Genomic DNA, 18,381 nt, shown 5'->3' on the forward strand with positions numbered 1-18,381 from the left:
GAAAGTAAATAATAAATATAAAAAGATGTAAATAATGTATACATTAATACATTTTTTTTTTTTTTTACAATTTTTCAAAGTGCAGGTAAGATTATAAATATGAAATATTTTTAACATTAAATAAATAAAATGTAACAAAGTATAAGAAGCATATATATATATATATATATATATAAATAAATATAAGACAGTAAGATACAGTAAATATAAAAAATAATATAATACAATTCTAAAATACAATTAAAACTTAAAGGAAATTAAAAAAATACATATATCACATATATTTAAATAAAATACAATCAAAAAAATAACAATTGTAAGAAATAATGAAACATAAAAAGGTAATTAAAGAAAAAGCATTAAATAATATTAAAAATACATAACATAAAAACTAAACATTAAAAAAAAGCAGACATTAAATTATGAAAAGCCAAAATGTATTGAAATAAAATATAAACAAATGTAAATATAAAAAGACATCAAATAGAGTAAAATAAAACAAATCTGAAAAGCAATGCAATATAATAAATATATATACATTTGAATAATATTTCAATTCAAAAGAGTGAATATCTTAATGAAAACATTGATAAATATACATTTTTATGCATCTTTTTAGTCTTTTAAAACCTCTAAATCCTCAAATAAAACCTATTAAAAATGAATTATCAATTTATTACATTTAATAATCATGTTGGAGACGGACTGAATAAAGTTCTGTAAATAAAAACATAAAAAACAAAACAAAAAGACAAACCACTTCCTCCATGGTTTGAGCTCAGCAGACAATGACGTCATCTTTTGTCTTGAAACAAAGGGTGCACTTGTTTCTCCGCCGGAGAGGGCCGCGGGGCGGGCGGGGTCTGCTGCGGTGAAACACCGGTGTTACGGAGAATTCTGTTACCCGTCACATCCTGTGACCTGACTGTAATTAGGTAGAGTCCTCATGATGTCTGTTTCATATCACCTAGTTAAATCTTTTATTATTATTAATTGAAGAAAAAACTGCTTCTGTCACACATTTGTACCACAATAAAAAAAATTATATATATATATATAAATTAATAAATAATAAAAAAATAATATATATATATTATTTAAAAAAATGCTTGTGTCACATTTATGACACTTAAAAATATTTATTATTTATATATAATATATAGTATAATATATAATAAAAATATAAATAAATAATATATATATATATATATATTTTTTTTTTTTTAAATGCTTGCGTCACACATTTAAAATCCCACAATAAAATAATACAAAACGTGGCAGTGACAAAAATAGACAAAAAAAACCCAAATTAAACAAAATTTTTACACTGATAATAATACTACTAATAACAGTAATGAATTATAATAAAAAAGAAAATAATTTTTATTCACTCTACAGGCAACACACACATGCACTAACAGCATTTACAGCTGTTCTATTTTGTACATTTTGTAGATTTTAAACTTCGTAAAAATTATGATAATAATAATAATATAGTAGTAGTAGTAATAATAATAATAATAATAAAGCAAATTAAAAACAACATTTTAAAACTTAAAAATGTTGATTTATTTATTAAGTTTATTTTGTATTCTTCGCCTTATTTATTAAATGATATAAACAGAAGGAGCCGGTTAACGTGTTCCGTTAGTGTCTGTTGGGTCACAGGATTTAACGGGTGACAGTTTTCTCTGTAACACCTGCTGCAACAATCCAACCGACAACAGGACGTTAAACTGTCCGTTAATGAACCACCGAACCGGCTATAAACAGACACAGTTAACGGTTATTTAACGGTTGTTAAACGGTTATTTAACGGGTATTTAACGGTTATTTAACGGTTTCATCCCTCCGGAGAAGCACCGAAACTCTCCCGTGATTTGTTCCGTTGTTTACTCCGGTACCGTTGTTTAGAAGTTCCTCCGGTAAGTAAACAAAGAGTAAATATCGACTCATTAACCTTTCAGTTATTATGTTAATTCATATTTTAGTCGCTTCACGGAGACTTTGTTGTCTGTTTCCTGTATTTATTTCCCAGCCGGGCGGGGACTAGCTGCTCGCTGCTGCCGCTTAGCATCAATGCTAACAGGGTGCGTTTGATTCACGACCCGCTGAGCCCGGAGGGGCCGGAGTCACGACCTGTTCACTGCTTGAAACAGACTTATAATAATAAATAGCTGTAATATAGATATAATAATAATAATAAAATATAACAATAAATAGCTGTAATTTAGATATAGTATAAAAATAAATATAATAATACATACCTGTATTTTAGATATAATTTAATAATAATAAAAATATAATAATCAATAGCTGTAATTTAGATATAATATAATAATAAAATATAATATTTATAAAAGTAGTCTAAGTATATATATATATACTTAATATTTGTAATTATTATTTAAAAAATCGGCAGAATTTCGTGATTGGGGTCACTGAATCTGTCCTTTTTATTTTTATTTAATTGTATATTTATTTTTATTTACTGTAATCAAATGGAAATAATAATTAACTTACTATGATGATGATTATTATAAATACGACTCATAAAAATAATAATTAAAAAAAGTGTAATAATAATAAATACAGCTCTTAAAATTAATAAATACAACTCACAAAAATAATTGTAAAAAAAATAAATAAAAAGTATAATGATAATAATAATAAATACAACTCTTAAAAATAATTGTAAAAAATAAAATAAAAAGTATAATAAGAATAATAAATACAACTCTTAAAAATAATTGTAAAAAATAAAATAAAAAGTATAATAAGAATAATAAATACAACTCTTAAAATGAATAAATAAAACTCTTAAAAATAAAAATAACACTAAAATAATACTTAAAATAATAACGATAATAATAATAATAATAATAATAATAATACAAACTATGGTATAATAATAATTCAAATCTAATAATCATTATTTTTTAAATCTGAATTTCCTGGTCACAGAATGATCCGGTGACAGTTTCCTGTGTAACACCAGCTGCGGGTGCCCGCCTCTCTCTGTGTGTGTGTGTGTGTGTGTGTGTGTGTGTGTGTGTGTGTCTTTAAGAGCCTCGTGTTGTTACAGGAAGTGTTCTGGGTGTTTCCAGCTGATCCACCAGGAGGACCGGAGTCTCCCTCCGCAGACCGACCACAGACCGACCGGCTCAGACCCGGTACAGACCCGGTGCCGGACCTGGTACCGGACCGGACGGATCTCTACCGGGACTATCAGAGGGAAGACCCGAGGGGGGCGGGGGGGTCCGCGGCTCGGTGTCCCCCCTGTCTGTCCTCGGTGCCGGGCCTCGGTCCGTCGGTAGTGGATCCGGACTGTCATGGTCCCAGCAGCGCGGAGATGGCGTCCTTCCCCGGTTCGTGTCAGGCCGTCGGGCCCGCGGAGGAGACCGGAGAACCGGACGGCTCTCTGATCCAGATGCTGAAGGCCATCAGCGACGAGAGGAGCCGGCTGAATGTCCGCCAGGAGATCAGCGGCCTGGGTCAGCACCATTATTATTATTATTATTATCATTTATTATTATTGTTATCATTTATTATTATTATTATTTATATTATTATTATTATTTATTATTTATTTAGCCGGCTGAATGTCCGCCAGGAGATCAGCGGCCTGGGTCAGTTATTATTATTATTATTATTATTATTATTATTTATATTATTATTATTTATATTATTTATTATTTATTTAGCCGGCTGAATGTCCGCCAGGAGATCAGCGGCCTCGGTCAGTTATTATTTATTATTATTTAGTTATTTTTATTATTATTATTATTATTATTATTATTATTATTATTATTATTTATTTATTTAGCCGGCTGAGCGTCCGCCAGGAGATCAGCGGCCTGGGTCAGCACCATTATTATTATTATTATTATTATTATTATTATTATTTAGTTATTATTATTATTATTATTATTTAGTTATTATTTTTATCATTTATTATTATTATTATAATAATAATAATTTATATTAGCCGGCTGAATGTCCGCCAGGTGATCAGCGGCCTGGGTCAGTTATTATTTATTTATTTATTTATTAATGTGTGCACCTGCCGGCCCCACAGCTCGGTCAGAGTATTTATTATTATTTATTTATTTAATTATTATTTATTAATTTTTATTATTATTATTATTATTGTTATTATTCATTTATTATTGTGTGTACCTGCCGGGCCCTGCAGCTCAGTGAGCTGGATTTATTTATCATTATTATTTATGTTATTATTCATATATTATTATTATTATTTATTATTGTGTACCTGCTGTGTGTCCCCTGATGGATCAGATCATCTGATGAGTTTATTTACAATCAGCAGCTGATTTAATCAATAGATAATCACCTTTGATCTACAGAGGAGCCACACCCCCCACTGTCTCACTCTCTGTCTCTCTGTCTGTCTCACTCTCTGTCTCACTCTCTGTCTCACTCTCTGTCTCACTCTCTGTCTCACCCACTGTCTCACTGTCTGTCTCTCTGTCTGTCTCTCTGTCACAACAATTCATTTTTAAATCTGGAGAATATTAAACATTGGAAAAGAAATATTAATATATAATATCCTCGATAAATAAAACGTAAATAAATAAACTACAACCAAAACAAATAAAATAGACTTTCAGGTTCTGTTAATAAAACTGAGTTTTGAGATAATCATTATGTGTTAAATCATTTTATTATTAAAATATCATATAAACAGCTGGACTGGCTGCTTGGGAATATAGATTTGTTTCAGCAGTTCGTGCTGCCTGTCAAACATTTACAGCTTTACTTTAAACACAAAAGTCACACATGTAAACAACAATATATTGAGTCCAGAAAAAACGATTGTGTTCATTTTAATATATCGAACAATAAGTCGATATAGTAATTATAGTGACAGGACTAATTACTCCGTCTCAGTGTCAATATTTAGATACTAAATCATCGTTTTGAGATATTGTGACGTTCTTTAAGCTAGAGAGTCTTTATCCTCAGATACTGAGGCGTTGTTTCACAATATTAGAGATTCTAGGTTATTATTCTGAGATATGAAGTCATTATTTTAAGATATGAAGTCATTATTCTGAAACTTCTTTGGGATTCTCTGTCATTACTTTGCGATATTAGAGTGTCGAGTTATTATTTCAAGATACAGAATCATTATTTTTGAGATACTACGTTGTAATAATTTTGATGTATTTTGAGATTATTAATTATTTTTGAGATATTTTGAGTTACTAAGTCATTTTGATGTAATATTTTGAGATAATAAGGCAAAAAGAGACAAAATGACTTAAAAAAGACACAAAATTAACAACAAAAAAGACACAGAGTTAACAAAAAATTAAAAAGACACAAAATGACCCAAAAAAAAAGGACAAAATTACCAAAAAAAGTAATTAAAGGGACCTTCCACACACAACACGGTAAAGTGCCATTCATATAAAACTCACATTAAACTTTCATATCAAGGTGGGGGCCACAAAATATCGTCACGAGGGCCGCAATTGGCCCGCGGGACGCCAGTTTGAGACCCCTGATCTACACACTCTGGGACACCAGAGTTTTCTGGGAGTCTTTTCCAAAGTCTCCTGATGTTTATGTAATATTATTTATACTTTATGCAGACAGAAGGCCTCAGCAGGACGTCTCCGTCTGTTTACATCCGAATCGCTGTTTGTGTCACAACATGAACGTGTTCAGCCTGAACTCCACAACAACAAACAAACAAACAAAAAAAAAACGTTCAAATAAAATAAACAGTAAAAAAAAAAAAAAAAAAGTAGAAATACTGTAATAAAAACAGATAAATAATAGCAAAATATATATATAATAATGTGTTAAAATAAATAAAATAAACAAGGTGCCCTCTGGGATAAAACAAAGCAATAAAATAAAATGTATTAAAGCAGTTAAATAAAAGTAAGTAGAAATACTGTAATAAAAACAGTTAAATAATAGCAAAACTTCTAAAAAAGAATATAATAAAATATTAAAATAAAATACACACACTAATTTTAATTGACACTAATATCAACAGTTAACACCAAGTTTTGGTCACTTTTTAAAAGTGATGATGCGTTCAAGGACCGTCGGAAAGTTCAAACTCTGACGATAATGTCTGTTTTTACAGTTTCTTTCTATGATAAACGGGTTATTTTTGGTGATATTTGTGCAGTTTGATTGGACAGAAAGTTAGTTGAAGTTGAAGTCGAACTCTTCAGTCAGTGGGATTAGGTGAGATCTGTCAGGAGGATCCTGCAGAGACGCAGAGACTCGTGACGTCTTCACGGTTAATCCTCTGAGCCGACCTGCTGCCTCGTCACCTGCAGCATCACATCACATGTCACATGACAGACAGTCACACGGTCCCCGTCGTCCTGCAGCACAACCTGTTTACTCTAATTACAAATAGTAACCTAAATGTTAGGAATCGGGCTTGTAACTGGAGAGTCGCGGGTTCGAACCCCGGTACCGACACTAACACGGCTCCTGACCTCCTGCAGTAATGTGCTGCCCACTGCATGGTGTGTTCACTTGTGTGTAAACAAGGAAGGGTTAAATGCAGAGGTTGAATTTCCCCATTGTGGGATTAATAAAGTAATTAATTGGGATTGAATGAAGTTACATTTCTCTGATAAGTTAATTTGAAGTGTCATCAATGCTGGTACAGACACAAAAATACAAAAAAAGACAAAAAAGATGTAGAATAACAAAAAAAGACTAAAATGGCAAAAAAAGTAAAAAAAGACGTAAAATGACAAAAAAAGACAAAATGACAAAAAAAGACGTAAAATGACAAAAGACAAAAAAGACGTAAAATGACAAAAAGAAGACAGAGACGTAAAATGACAAAAAATATTTTAAAAAGACATATAAAAGATGTAAAATGGCCAAAAAAAAGACACAAAAAGACGTGAAAAATGACAAAAGACACAAAAATAGAAAAAAACACGAAATACCCCAAAAAGACGTAAAATTAAAAAAAAGTATTTTTAAATAAATTATCTGTAAAGTATTTGTTTTTACAACTTTTTTTTCTCTCATTCTTTGTCGTTTTTCAGAAACTGTAAAAAAAAAAGTTGTAAAAAACCAAATGTTTAAAAGATAATGTCTTTAAACATACAGACAGTAATCAGTTAATATCTGTATTTACATATTAAAATAAAAAAACTTTAAACTAGTTATTCTACAGATTTACATAAGACGCTGTAGTGTAAACTTTTTACTGTTTTTTAAAATATTATTTTCTACATTAAATGTAAAGTCAGAAAACACAAAGTTTCCTAAATTTTATATTCAATAACATGATCGGTATTTATTGTATTTTTACACAGAATTCACTGTAATTTAACATTCAAGACCATCAAACAATTAAATAATAGTGTAAAAAAATCTATAACGTCCCATTATATTAATTTACAGATTTCAGCTTTTATTTATTGGTTAATATTTGTAGTAAAAGTGTAAATGTACCTGTGTTAATGGCGTGTGCAGTGAATGTATAGAAGCAGTAGAAAGGTGTAAAATAATCCAGTGAATGTTTGGTCCTCTGGATCTCTCTCTTCCATCAGACGAGCAGATTGAGCTTCAGAACAGTTGATGTATTTTTAAAATGGGATGCGGAGCTAAAAATAGAGCGGGACTTTTCTGAACGTCTCCGAGGCTGCTGCACAACTCTGGAGGAGCTTTAAACTCAACGATTAACCACAACGAGAGAGAAAGATCCCAACGAGCTGCTGCAGTTTCTCTTTTTACATCTTCATCACTGTATCACACTGTAATATATAAAATATATAAAATATATATCATCTCTAAGTCCTGCAGCTCAATCAGAACAACTCAAACAGTCTTTGTGCAGAATAACAGTTAGAATGACAAAAATGAAAAAAGTTGAATTTTTCTAATACATTTTTTTCAAGTGTCATGAATGTTGTTACAAACACAAAATTACCAACCAATGACGTAAAAGAGACACAAAATACCCCAAAAATCACAGAATACAAAAAAAGACACAAAAAGACGTAAAATTACCCCAAAAAAGACATAAAAAAGACAAAAAGTAAATAAAAAGACACAAAAAACACACAAAAAGACGTAAAACTACCCCAAAAAAGACCTAAAGACAAAAAAATACCAAAAAAGACACTAAAAAGACACAGAAATACCAAAAAAAGACCCCAAACTGACCATAAAGAGATTCCTCCACATATTGTACATATTCCTCCTGTCCTCTCCTCTCAGCTCTGTGTAAACAGCCTCTCCTCTCTGCTCCTTGTTGTTGTTGTTGTTGCTGACCTATTGTTGTTGTTGTTGTTGTTGTTGTTTATCCTGCAGGCTGTTTTAAGGACGACCGCATCGTGTTTTGGACCTGGATGTTCTCGACGTATTTCATGGAGAAGTTCGCTCCTCGTCAGGACGACATGTTGTTCTACGTCCGCAGGAAGCTCGCCTACGTCAGCGCCGACAACACCGAGGGCAAGAAGGTCAATAATTATTACTATTAAAATATTATTATTATTATTATTATTGATAAAATATTATTAATTGAGGATTTCTCCTGAATGAGTCTGTGACAGGGAGGCACACTTATTGTATTTCATTGCCTTTCCAAACACTTCCTGTCATATTAGAATAAAAAAACTTCAGTTATTCTACAGATTTATATTTTTAAAAACAGATATTTACTGACGGTTGTCATGGTTACCGTTTACATTGTACCTGAAAGAACAAAGAAATGTCGTGTGGATGGTTTGAGACGTTTAAATAAACCTGATGATGATTTTAACGCCACGACTCGTATCACTCACGGGCCAATCAGAGCGCAGGGATGGTTGCCGTGGTTACGCTGTGAGAGACGATCAGGCGTCTCTTTATATAAACGTTAATATGAGGAATGTAAATTTCCAAATAAAATAAAAAATACAAAATAATTTTAAATTTTTTTTAACTTTAAATAAAGGTTACAAGAGAAAAAACTAATAAAATAAATCAATTGAAATAAACAATGTATTAAAAAAGTATTAACATATTAATTTAAAAATAAATACAAAACAATAAAAAATGCAGTTTTAAAAAGGTTAAAAATAAATAAATTAAGCATGACTGAGAGGAACATTAATTTTTGAATAAAATCATGAATCATGAAAAATCAAAATAATAATTAAATATGTAAGAGAACTCCTCAGAGACGGAGCAGTTTGTTTCCTGCTGCAGGAACAGAAACCGTTCAGTTGGATCCTGCAGCTTTAAGAGGCAGAAACATTATGAACTCCATAAAATAAACACGAAGGGAAAATGTGTCTGTGGCGGCGAGACGCTTCACTTCCTGCAGCCAGTTAACACGCTTCCTCTTTCCTCCTTCAGAGTGTAAATCAAAGTGAAAAACTGACCTTTAAACTGAAACATTCAGGATCCGTCGCCGCGGTTACACAAGGAACCAAAACTTGTGTTAAATGTTGATATTTGTGTCAGAATCTCTTTATTCTCCATGTGTCATTTAAAATCAGATCCTGTTAAAAACATTAAATTCTGCTAAAACATGACAATATTTATTATATTTTTTTTAATTTTTACGTCCTTGCTAATTTTTAAGTGTATCTTTTTTGCTCATTTTTGATATTTTTTGTGTGATTTTTATGTATTTTTTGTTCATTTTTAAGTAATGTTTTGGTCATTTTTACATCTTTTTTTGCTCATTTAAAAAAAAAACTTTTGGGCTCATTTTCTATGTTTTTTGTGTGTGGAATTTTTACATATTTTTTGCTAATTTTTAAGTTTTTTTTTTTTTAACATTTTTAAACAATATATAGAGAAAATTCACCTTTTTCTTTTTTTCTGATTTCTGTACAGTATCAAAAGTAAGAGTTCTTGTTCTGCAGATTGTTTCTATATATTCCAAATATATCATTAGATTATTATTATATTATTGATGCATCTGAGCTCTGTTTGCCAAAGCTAAGAGATGCAATCTTTTGACTTTTGAACCCTTTTGTTTCTTTGTTAATGAGGTTATTATGCAGCATGGTTTGATGTTGCCATGGCAACAGATGAGTACATCTGCAGCAGGTCTCCTCCTGAAGACGACATGACGGCAAGTCTGCAGAGTCCTCAGACCAACTAACTGTGTGTGTGTGTGTGTGTGTGTGTGTGTGTGTGTGTGTGTGTGTGTGTGTTGCAGGTGGAGGTGGAGGTCTACAGGAGGGACTCCAAGAAGCTGCCGGGCCTCGGGGACCCCGACATCGACTGGGAGGAGAGCGTGTACCTCAACCTCATCCTGCAGAAGGTCAGCAGTGTGTGTGTGTGTGTGTGTGTGTGTGTGTGTGTGTGTGTGTGTGTGTGTGCAGACGATGTGTTGGTGCATTGATCATTGAACACATTTCCTCCAACAATAAATCCTCATAAACAGAACAGACAGGGTTCGAACACTGTTTCAGTGGTCATATTCAAGCACTTTCCAAGGTCCATTTTCAAGCTTTTCCAGGACCTTTCAACAGTTGTAAATGTCATGTTTTAGATGAGTACTTCCATACTAAAAGGGGTAATTTCACTTAACCAAACCACCAGCAATGGTATTACACTTTTAACAGCTAAAGGTAGTTTGCTAATCTCATAAAACATACTGGTATGGGAATCTAGGGGCTAGGAGCAAAAGTAAAGCTAAAAAAAAATCATCAAACTAGGAGGAAAGACCCACAAATAGGCTACTTCAGGAGCCCTCACATCCACTAGGAACTAGAAAAACTCCCTTCAGTAAGAAGATATAAAGTAGAGCAACAAGAAACATCTCAGAAACAAGAAGACGCAGGCGGAGCGGTCTTCATTTCAGATTATAGGCTATTCAGTTTATATATATTTTTCCATTGGAAATGTGGTTATCTATAGTCAGATTGTAAGAGAAATACAGTAAGAATTTCAAGCATTTACAAGCACTAAATCCAAAATCCAAGCACTTTTCAAACCTTGAAATTCAACATTAAAATTCAAGCATTTTCAAGGATTTCAAGCAGCCGTACCAACCCTGAACATATGACTCAGTACCTTTAATAAGTGTGTGTGTGTCTCTCTATGCAGATGATGTGTTGCTAATAAGCGTGTGTGTGTGTGTTTGTGTGTGTGTGTGTGTTGCAGCTGGACTACGTGGTGACATGTGCGGTCTGCACGCGCTCAGACGCCGGAGACATCCACATCCACAAGAAGAAGTGTCAGGAAGTGTTCGCGTCTCCCAGCAAACACGCCATGGACAGCAAGGGGGAGGAGTCTAAGATGAGCTACCCAAACATCTTCTTCATGATCGACAACTTCGAGGAGGTAACGGAGGCCGACGCAGCTTCTTTAACTCAGGAACACCTCCAGACAGAAACAAGAGCCCTGATACTACTACTACTTACTATGAAAATAGATGATAATAACTGTGATGTCACGGTGTGTTCAGGTGTTCAGCGACATGACGGTGGGCGAGGGAGAGATGGTGTGTGTGGAGCTGGTGGCGAGCGACAAGAGCAACACGTTCCAGGGCGTCATCTTCCAGGGATCCATCCGCTACGAGGCGCTGAAGAAGGTCTACGACAACCGGGTGAGACCGTCTGTCTATACAAATTAGTGATGAACATCAAATAGTTGTGTATGCAGATGATGTGCTTTCATACAGTTGCAAGAAAAATTATGTGAACCCTTTTAAATGATCTAGTTTTCTGCATTAATTTGTCATAAAATGTGATCTGATCTGAGGGTAAGTCTGCTGAGGGCTTCTCTTAAAGCTATGAAGAAATTTAAGAAGAAATCTAAGAACTTTGTTTTCAAGAATCTCATTTGTTCTCAAGTTCTATCTTAGAAAAAAACAGAAGAAAAGAATGTCTTCATGAATACCAAATCTTCTTAAACTTTGTCTTAAGAGCAAAGTTAAGAATAAAGTGGCACTTAAGAAGCATTTTTCTTAAGAGCTGAACCAGCTATGAACCGGCTCCCGTTTGAAAAACCCCATCAGTGTGTTTCTGCTGCTCCTCCTGGTCTTTGAGTCAGTTTTAGTTTCAGTCATCTAATGAATAATGTCAGTTTGACATATTTCATTAGATTCTGGTAATACTGAACTACGAGTTCACTGTTGATGGTTTTAATCTGAAATCACAGCTGAAGCTGAAGAATAACGTCATGCAGGAGTTTAGAAAAAATAAAAAAATGTAAATACATATTTTATTTATTGTATTATTTAATAACAGTATCGTCTGTCTCTCTCTCTCTCTCCCTCCCTGTCTCCAGGTGAGCGTGGCGGCTAAGATGGCCCAGCGAATGTCTTTCGGCTTCTATAAATACAACAACATGGAGTTTGTGCGTATGAAAGGTCCGCAGGGCAAAGGTCACGCTGAGATGGCGGTGAGCAGGGTGCCGACCGGAGACACGTCGCCCTGCGGCACCGAGGAGGACGGCGTGTCCCCCATGCACGAGAGGGTGAGACACACACTCACTCACACACACACACACACAAACACACAGAGTCTGGAATCAGGTCGCATCAATAATAAACGCTGCATCTTCTAACAGTCGCTGCTCCAGATGTGTCAGGAAACACGTCTACCATTCTCTCTCTTTATTTACTTTTAATAAACATAAATGACACGGAACAATATCAGTATACAAGACAAAAAAATTTAATTAAATATATTCAAAATTTAACCCATAACAACCCACACCTATTTATCCTTGAAGGAAAATTATGGGGGATATACCACAGACCAAGTGGACAACATAGAACACATTTCTGATGGGTTTTTTTTTTTCACCCTTTCTGCTTACAGAAACACAAATTTGCACAACAGGATATTAACGGATTAGAATTGTTAAATGGGTTTTAAGTCTAAGGGACTTAATGAGTTAAGGTGAAGCATAAAGCTGTATATGGGAGATTCTAGAACATTTTAAGTGTTTGTTACACATGTGTCAGCATGGGTTCTTATGGGTTAAATGCTAAATTAAATACTAAATTACTGTTTAAAATTAATTAAGATTTTAGATAAATAATTTCAAAAAACAAGCATACACAAGACAGGAAAATTTAATAAAATATATTTAAAAAATTAAGTACAAAATTACTGTTTAAAATTCTATTAAGAATCAATAAGAATTAATAAGAATCAAATATAAATTAAAATCCCTGCATTAAAAGTATGTATCAGTGTATTTTATTTGTGTTATTGACTTTCTTTTATTAAAGAACACATTGAGATGCATTTTATGTTATGAAATGTTCTATTTAAACAGTTTATAATAATAACAATACAAATTTATACTAATAATAATACTAATAATAAATATACTATATCTTTATATATTTTGACATTTTTAAATCTTCTGCAGATTCAGATTAACAACAAAATATCATAAATTAATAAATTATGATTGAAATGAGCTCCATATTTACCAGCTGCAGCATTAAAGCATCAATAAGTATAAATGTGTATATATATAATACAAATATTTAATGTCTAAATATTGTGCGTCCTGCAGGTGACGTCGTTCAGCACGCCTCCGACCCCGGAGAGGAACCGTCCGTCTTTCTTCTCTCCGTCTCTGAGACGTAAAGTTCCCAGAAACCGGATCGCGGAGATGAAGAAGTCTCACTCTGCCAACGACAGCGAGGAGTTCTTCAGGGAGGAGGACGACGAAGGTACAAATCACTTAAATACTAAACCGCAAATACAACCAAACTTTAACATATTTAACCCTCCTGTGGTCCTGGGCTCCTTTTTGACCCTAAATCATTTTCATCATACCATTATTAAAGCTCAACTTTCATATTTCAGCATATGTGCCCCTCTGCATCCTGTATAGATAAAATAATTTCAACTTTCTTCATACATTTTTATGTGTTTTATACATTTTTATAGCACCCATGGTCCTCATGACATCAGACTGGTTTTCGGACATGTAGAATTTTTTTATTAACAACTTTTTTTTTCACCTTTTAAGGCAACTCATGACCAACATATTAATATATAATTTTCATATTATTAGGGCCCGAGCACAAGGGATGGGTACCGAATTCTGTACTTTTATAGGTACCGACCGAATTCCGTCGGTACTACCGAGTACCGATTCATGTAAAATCAAACGGTACCATGTTTCGGTACCTAAACGGCGTTAACTTTAAACTGATCATTGATTTCAACCTGTTTTCATTTGACGTCTTTGATTAACAAGTGAGCTGACGATCGCACTATTTTTTTTATTTACCACCTCGTCTGGTCCTGTCTGCTCACCGCGGCCACTAGCTGCTGCCCTCTTCCACCGCGGCGCAGAGACGAACAGCCCGGCTCTAGGCCTGCTAGCCGTCAGCTGCTATCTCTCCAATGTCTCTACCCGGTTCAGATGTGAAAGGTACCCATCCCTAGCGAGCACTAACAGTGTGACATAATGTTGTTTTACCGTGTTTCAGACCTTCACACCACCTCCAACCTGCGATCTCGCTCTCTCTCCGGGACCGGACGCTCTCTGGTCGGCTCCTGGCTCAAACTCAACCGGACAGAAGATTTCTTCCTGCTCTACTCACACCTGACCTACGTCACCCTGCCGCTGCACCGCATCACCACAGGTCTCACACACACACACACACACACACTCACTCACTGAACCCCAAACCACCATTACTACTACTACTGCTTGGACCAGGGGCTCTTCAGGTCTTGTACAGTGGCTCCTTGTGGCTGCGACAAAAAAAATGATACCAAAAGAAATTTCTTTTCTTTACATTAAAATTTTCATTGATTGTTGGTGTAGGCCCAATTAGGGCTGGGCGATATGGACCAGAAGTCATATCCCGATATATTTAGGCTTAATATTGATATACATCCTGATATTTTTATCGCAAAGTGAGAGCAAATGTTCAGTCAAAGCCAAACATGACATGTCACAAGTAGTTTTATTGAAAAAAAAAATCCAAGCTCCATAAAGTGCACATTTAAATAAAAGTAGCCTATGGAATAAAATAGGCCAATCTTTTTCTGAAATAAATATATTTATATGAGAAACGTACTAATACATACGTAACGTACTAATTTAGTTATTTGGCTATGAACCTTGACAGTTAATTACATTACTCTATTGGTTGGTAAGTTATTTAATTAGTTGGTTAAGTAGTTAGATAGTTGGATGGTAACTTTAGTCAGTCAGTTCATTTAGGTATGAACCTGGATAGTTTATTACTTTGTCAGTACTTATTCGGTTAGTTGGTTACATTACTTTGATTGTTTATTTATTTCTAGATTTATTTGGTTACTTAGTTATTTAGTCAATTGGTAACTAAGTTAATTAATTGCCTGCAGCTATTTAATTATTTGTGTATGAACCTAGATAGTTTCTTACTTTGTTAGTCAGTTGGTTAAGTCATTTGATAGTTGGATGGTTACTTTAATCGTCAGTTACTTACTTATTTAGTAACTAAGTTAATTACCTGCAGTGACATACTAATGTAGTTAGTTGGGTGTGAACCTCGATAGTTTCTTAGCTTTTCGGTTAGTTGGTTAAGTAGTTTGATTGTTGGTTGATGACTTTAGTCTGTCAGTAACTAATTTATTTAGTTACCTGGATTGTTCATTAGTTATTTAGTAAGTTGGTTACTTACATAGTTAATAACCTTAGTCAGTTACTCAGTTATTTAGTTAGTTGGTAACTATGTTACATACTAATTTAGTTATTTGGGTAAGAATAGATAGTTTATTACTTTAGTCCATCAGTTGCTTAGTTACTTAGTTAGTTGGTTAAGTAGTTAGATAGTTGGATGGTTACTTTAGTCTGGCAGTTATTTATTTAGTCACTAAGTTAGTTAGTTACCTGCAGCTGTTTAACAATTTAGTTATTTGGGTAAGAACCTAGATAGTTTCTTGCTTTTTCAGTTAGTTACTTATTTAGTTAGTTGGTAGTTAGATAGTTGTATTATAACTTTAGTCTGTCAGTTACTTAGTTATTTAGATTGTTCACGACTTTGTCAGTTAATTTAGTTAGTTGGTCACTTAGTTAATAACCATGGTTATTTACCTTAGTCTGTTAGTTATTTATTTAGTTGGTTAGTAAGTTAGTTAAAGACCTGAAGTTTCATACTAATTTAGTTATTTGGGTATGAGCCTTAATAGCTTCTTACTTAGTTAATTAGTTAGATAGTTGGATGATCTCTTTGATTATTAATTACTTTGTCAATTACTTAGTTAGTTACTTAGTAAGTTATCAGTAAGTTCATTAGTTGCTTATTCAAGTTTTTATTTGCACTCACTTTGTTGGTTGACTATTTAGTTAGTTGTTTACTTTTAGTGTTAGTCTCTGACGTGTCGTTGTTGTGTTGTTGACGTGTCTCTGTGTTGCTGTTGTTGTTGTTTGTGCTCCAGACATCCTGGAGGTGAGGCAGAAGCCGATCCTGATGACATAGCAGCAGAGCTGGACTCCCTCAGAGCATCACAACCAAGTGCCTCCTGACACAGCAGCGCCCCCCGGTGTCCACACTGAGACACAGCAGCAGCGCCCCCCGGTGTCCACACTGAGACACAGCAGCAGCGCCCCCGGTGTCCACACTGAGACACAGCAGCAGCAGCAGCGCCCCCCGGTGTCCACACTGAGACACAGCAGCAGCGCCCCCGGTGTCCACACTGAGACACAGCAGCAGCGCCCCCGGTGTCCACACTGAGACACAGCAGCAGCAGCAGCGCCCCCCGGTGTCCACATTTGAGACCAACAACCAAACATCAGCTTCAGAGGACACCGCCAGAAACAAACAAACAAACAAATAAACCAGCCATTCAGGAAGTGCCTCTTCCCCCTCCTCCTTTCCGTCCCTGCTGTGTCCAGCAAGGTCGTCTCCGTGGAAACGGGCCGGCGTCCGTCGGGATCACATGACGACCTCAGTGTGAAACAAAGGCTTTGGCTGAAACTCTGACAGGAAGTGAAGAATGTGTGATTTTCCTGTAAATATCCTGCTGCTTTTCCTCACTGAGACGCCTCGACTCACCACGGCTCTGCTTCTCACCACACTCTTCTGTTTCTGTTCCACTTTTTAACGGATCCACCACCACAGGAAGTGATGTCAGAGGGACGGCGAGGCTCAGTCCCGCCGACACGTTTATAACACGACGAGTCACTCTTCGGTTCACTCTGATATATAAAAACTCTGACTTCACGTCGATTATTTTGTCAGAAAAAACTTTTCAAAAGTGCTGAAATACCAACAAGAAGCACAGCTGAGAGCCTGTACCAGCAGTTATTAACTATTTCTACGTGTTTCATGTTTAATCGCAGCATATTAATCATTTTTGCTTAATTAAATCATAAATTAATGGCTAAGTAGTGAGTGAAGGTGAATCTGTTTGAGACATTAATTAGATTGAACTGCACAGAAATGCCAAAATAAGTTTTTTTGTTGCTTTTTTATGCCAATAAATGTACCATAATTAATAAAATCATAAAAACAAATCTGACCCCACGCCCCCTGAAGAACAAATAAATATTATTGGGAAATAATTAATGGGGGTGTGCAAAGGGAAAAAAATGACACGTCAGATGAATTAACATGCCATTAAATGTACCATAAATATTATTCAACGACAGATATAAATAATTTTACGGAAAAGAATACTTTAAAAAAAAGAAAAGAAAATGGAAAAAATACATTTACAAATTATTTAAAAATAAACTATACAGCTGCTTTAAATAAAAATAAATGCAAAATGAAATGGTTAAAGTAAATAAATGGGAAATTATTTAAAAATAAATTCAGGCAGCAATGTTACATCTGCATTATTAATTAATGTCTACATTTGTTTTTGTTACATTTAATGGTATATTAATTAATTTAATTTATTTTGGCAGCTTCCATGGAAACAGACAGTTTAATGGTTTAACTCATTTTATTCTGACACATGAACTTCTTGTTTATTTAGTTTGTTTGATTTTATTTTATTTTGAAACTCCGGCTGGATGGACAACATCTGTATTTAGAATCAGCTGTTCGTCGACTTAAAGAAAAAACTCAGCTCCGACTTTTTACTTTTGTTGAAAGAAAAAAAAAATTAAAAAAAGAACTGCGACTCAAAAACTGGAAGAGACTTGAAAACGGGAATAAAAACCAGAGAAGAAGATTTTAAAAGGGAATAAAACGTGAAGCAGCGTCCTGATGGATCCAGATGTTTGAGTTTGTCCTGATGGATCCAGATGTTTGAGTTTGTCCTGATGGATCCAGATGTTTGAGTTTGTCCTGATGGATCCAGATGTTTGAGTTTGTCCTGATGGATCCAGATGTTTGTTGGTCCTGATGGATCCAGATGTTTGTTGGTCCTGATGGATCCAGATGTTTGTTGGTCCTGATGTTTGTTGGTCCATCCTGATGGATCCAGATGTTTGTATTCATCCAGA

General features: G+C 34.4%; 1 protein-coding gene across 3 annotated transcripts; it reads left to right on the forward strand.

Moving 5' to 3' along the window:
- The first annotated feature begins 1,659 nt into the window (after positions 1-1,659).
- On the forward strand, positions 1,660-17,313 carry kiaa0930. 3 transcript variants are annotated; one of them, XM_059325805.1, is made up of 10 exons: positions 1,660-1,925; positions 3,068-3,494; positions 8,329-8,477; positions 10,172-10,276; positions 11,122-11,301; positions 11,426-11,566; positions 12,250-12,438; positions 13,495-13,654; positions 14,423-14,578; positions 16,365-17,313. In XM_059325805.1, the coding sequence occupies exons 2-10, from the start codon at positions 3,353-3,355 to the stop codon at positions 16,403-16,405; spliced, it is 1,263 nt and encodes a 420-aa protein (XP_059181788.1). In that variant the 5' UTR covers positions 1,660-1,925; positions 3,068-3,352; the 3' UTR covers positions 16,406-17,313. The 3 variants fall into 3 exon arrangements, with proteins under 3 accessions (XP_059181788.1, XP_059181787.1, XP_059181789.1); XM_059325804.1 differs by having other exon boundaries at positions 3,086-3,494; XM_059325806.1 differs by having other exon boundaries at positions 3,108-3,494.
- The last annotated feature ends 1,068 nt before the right edge of the window (positions 17,314-18,381 follow it).

The sequence above is a fragment of the Centropristis striata genome, chromosome 22, assembly GCF_030273125.1.
Source record: "Centropristis striata isolate RG_2023a ecotype Rhode Island chromosome 22, C.striata_1.0, whole genome shotgun sequence".
Lineage (NCBI taxonomy): Eukaryota > Metazoa > Chordata > Actinopteri > Perciformes > Serranidae > Centropristis > Centropristis striata.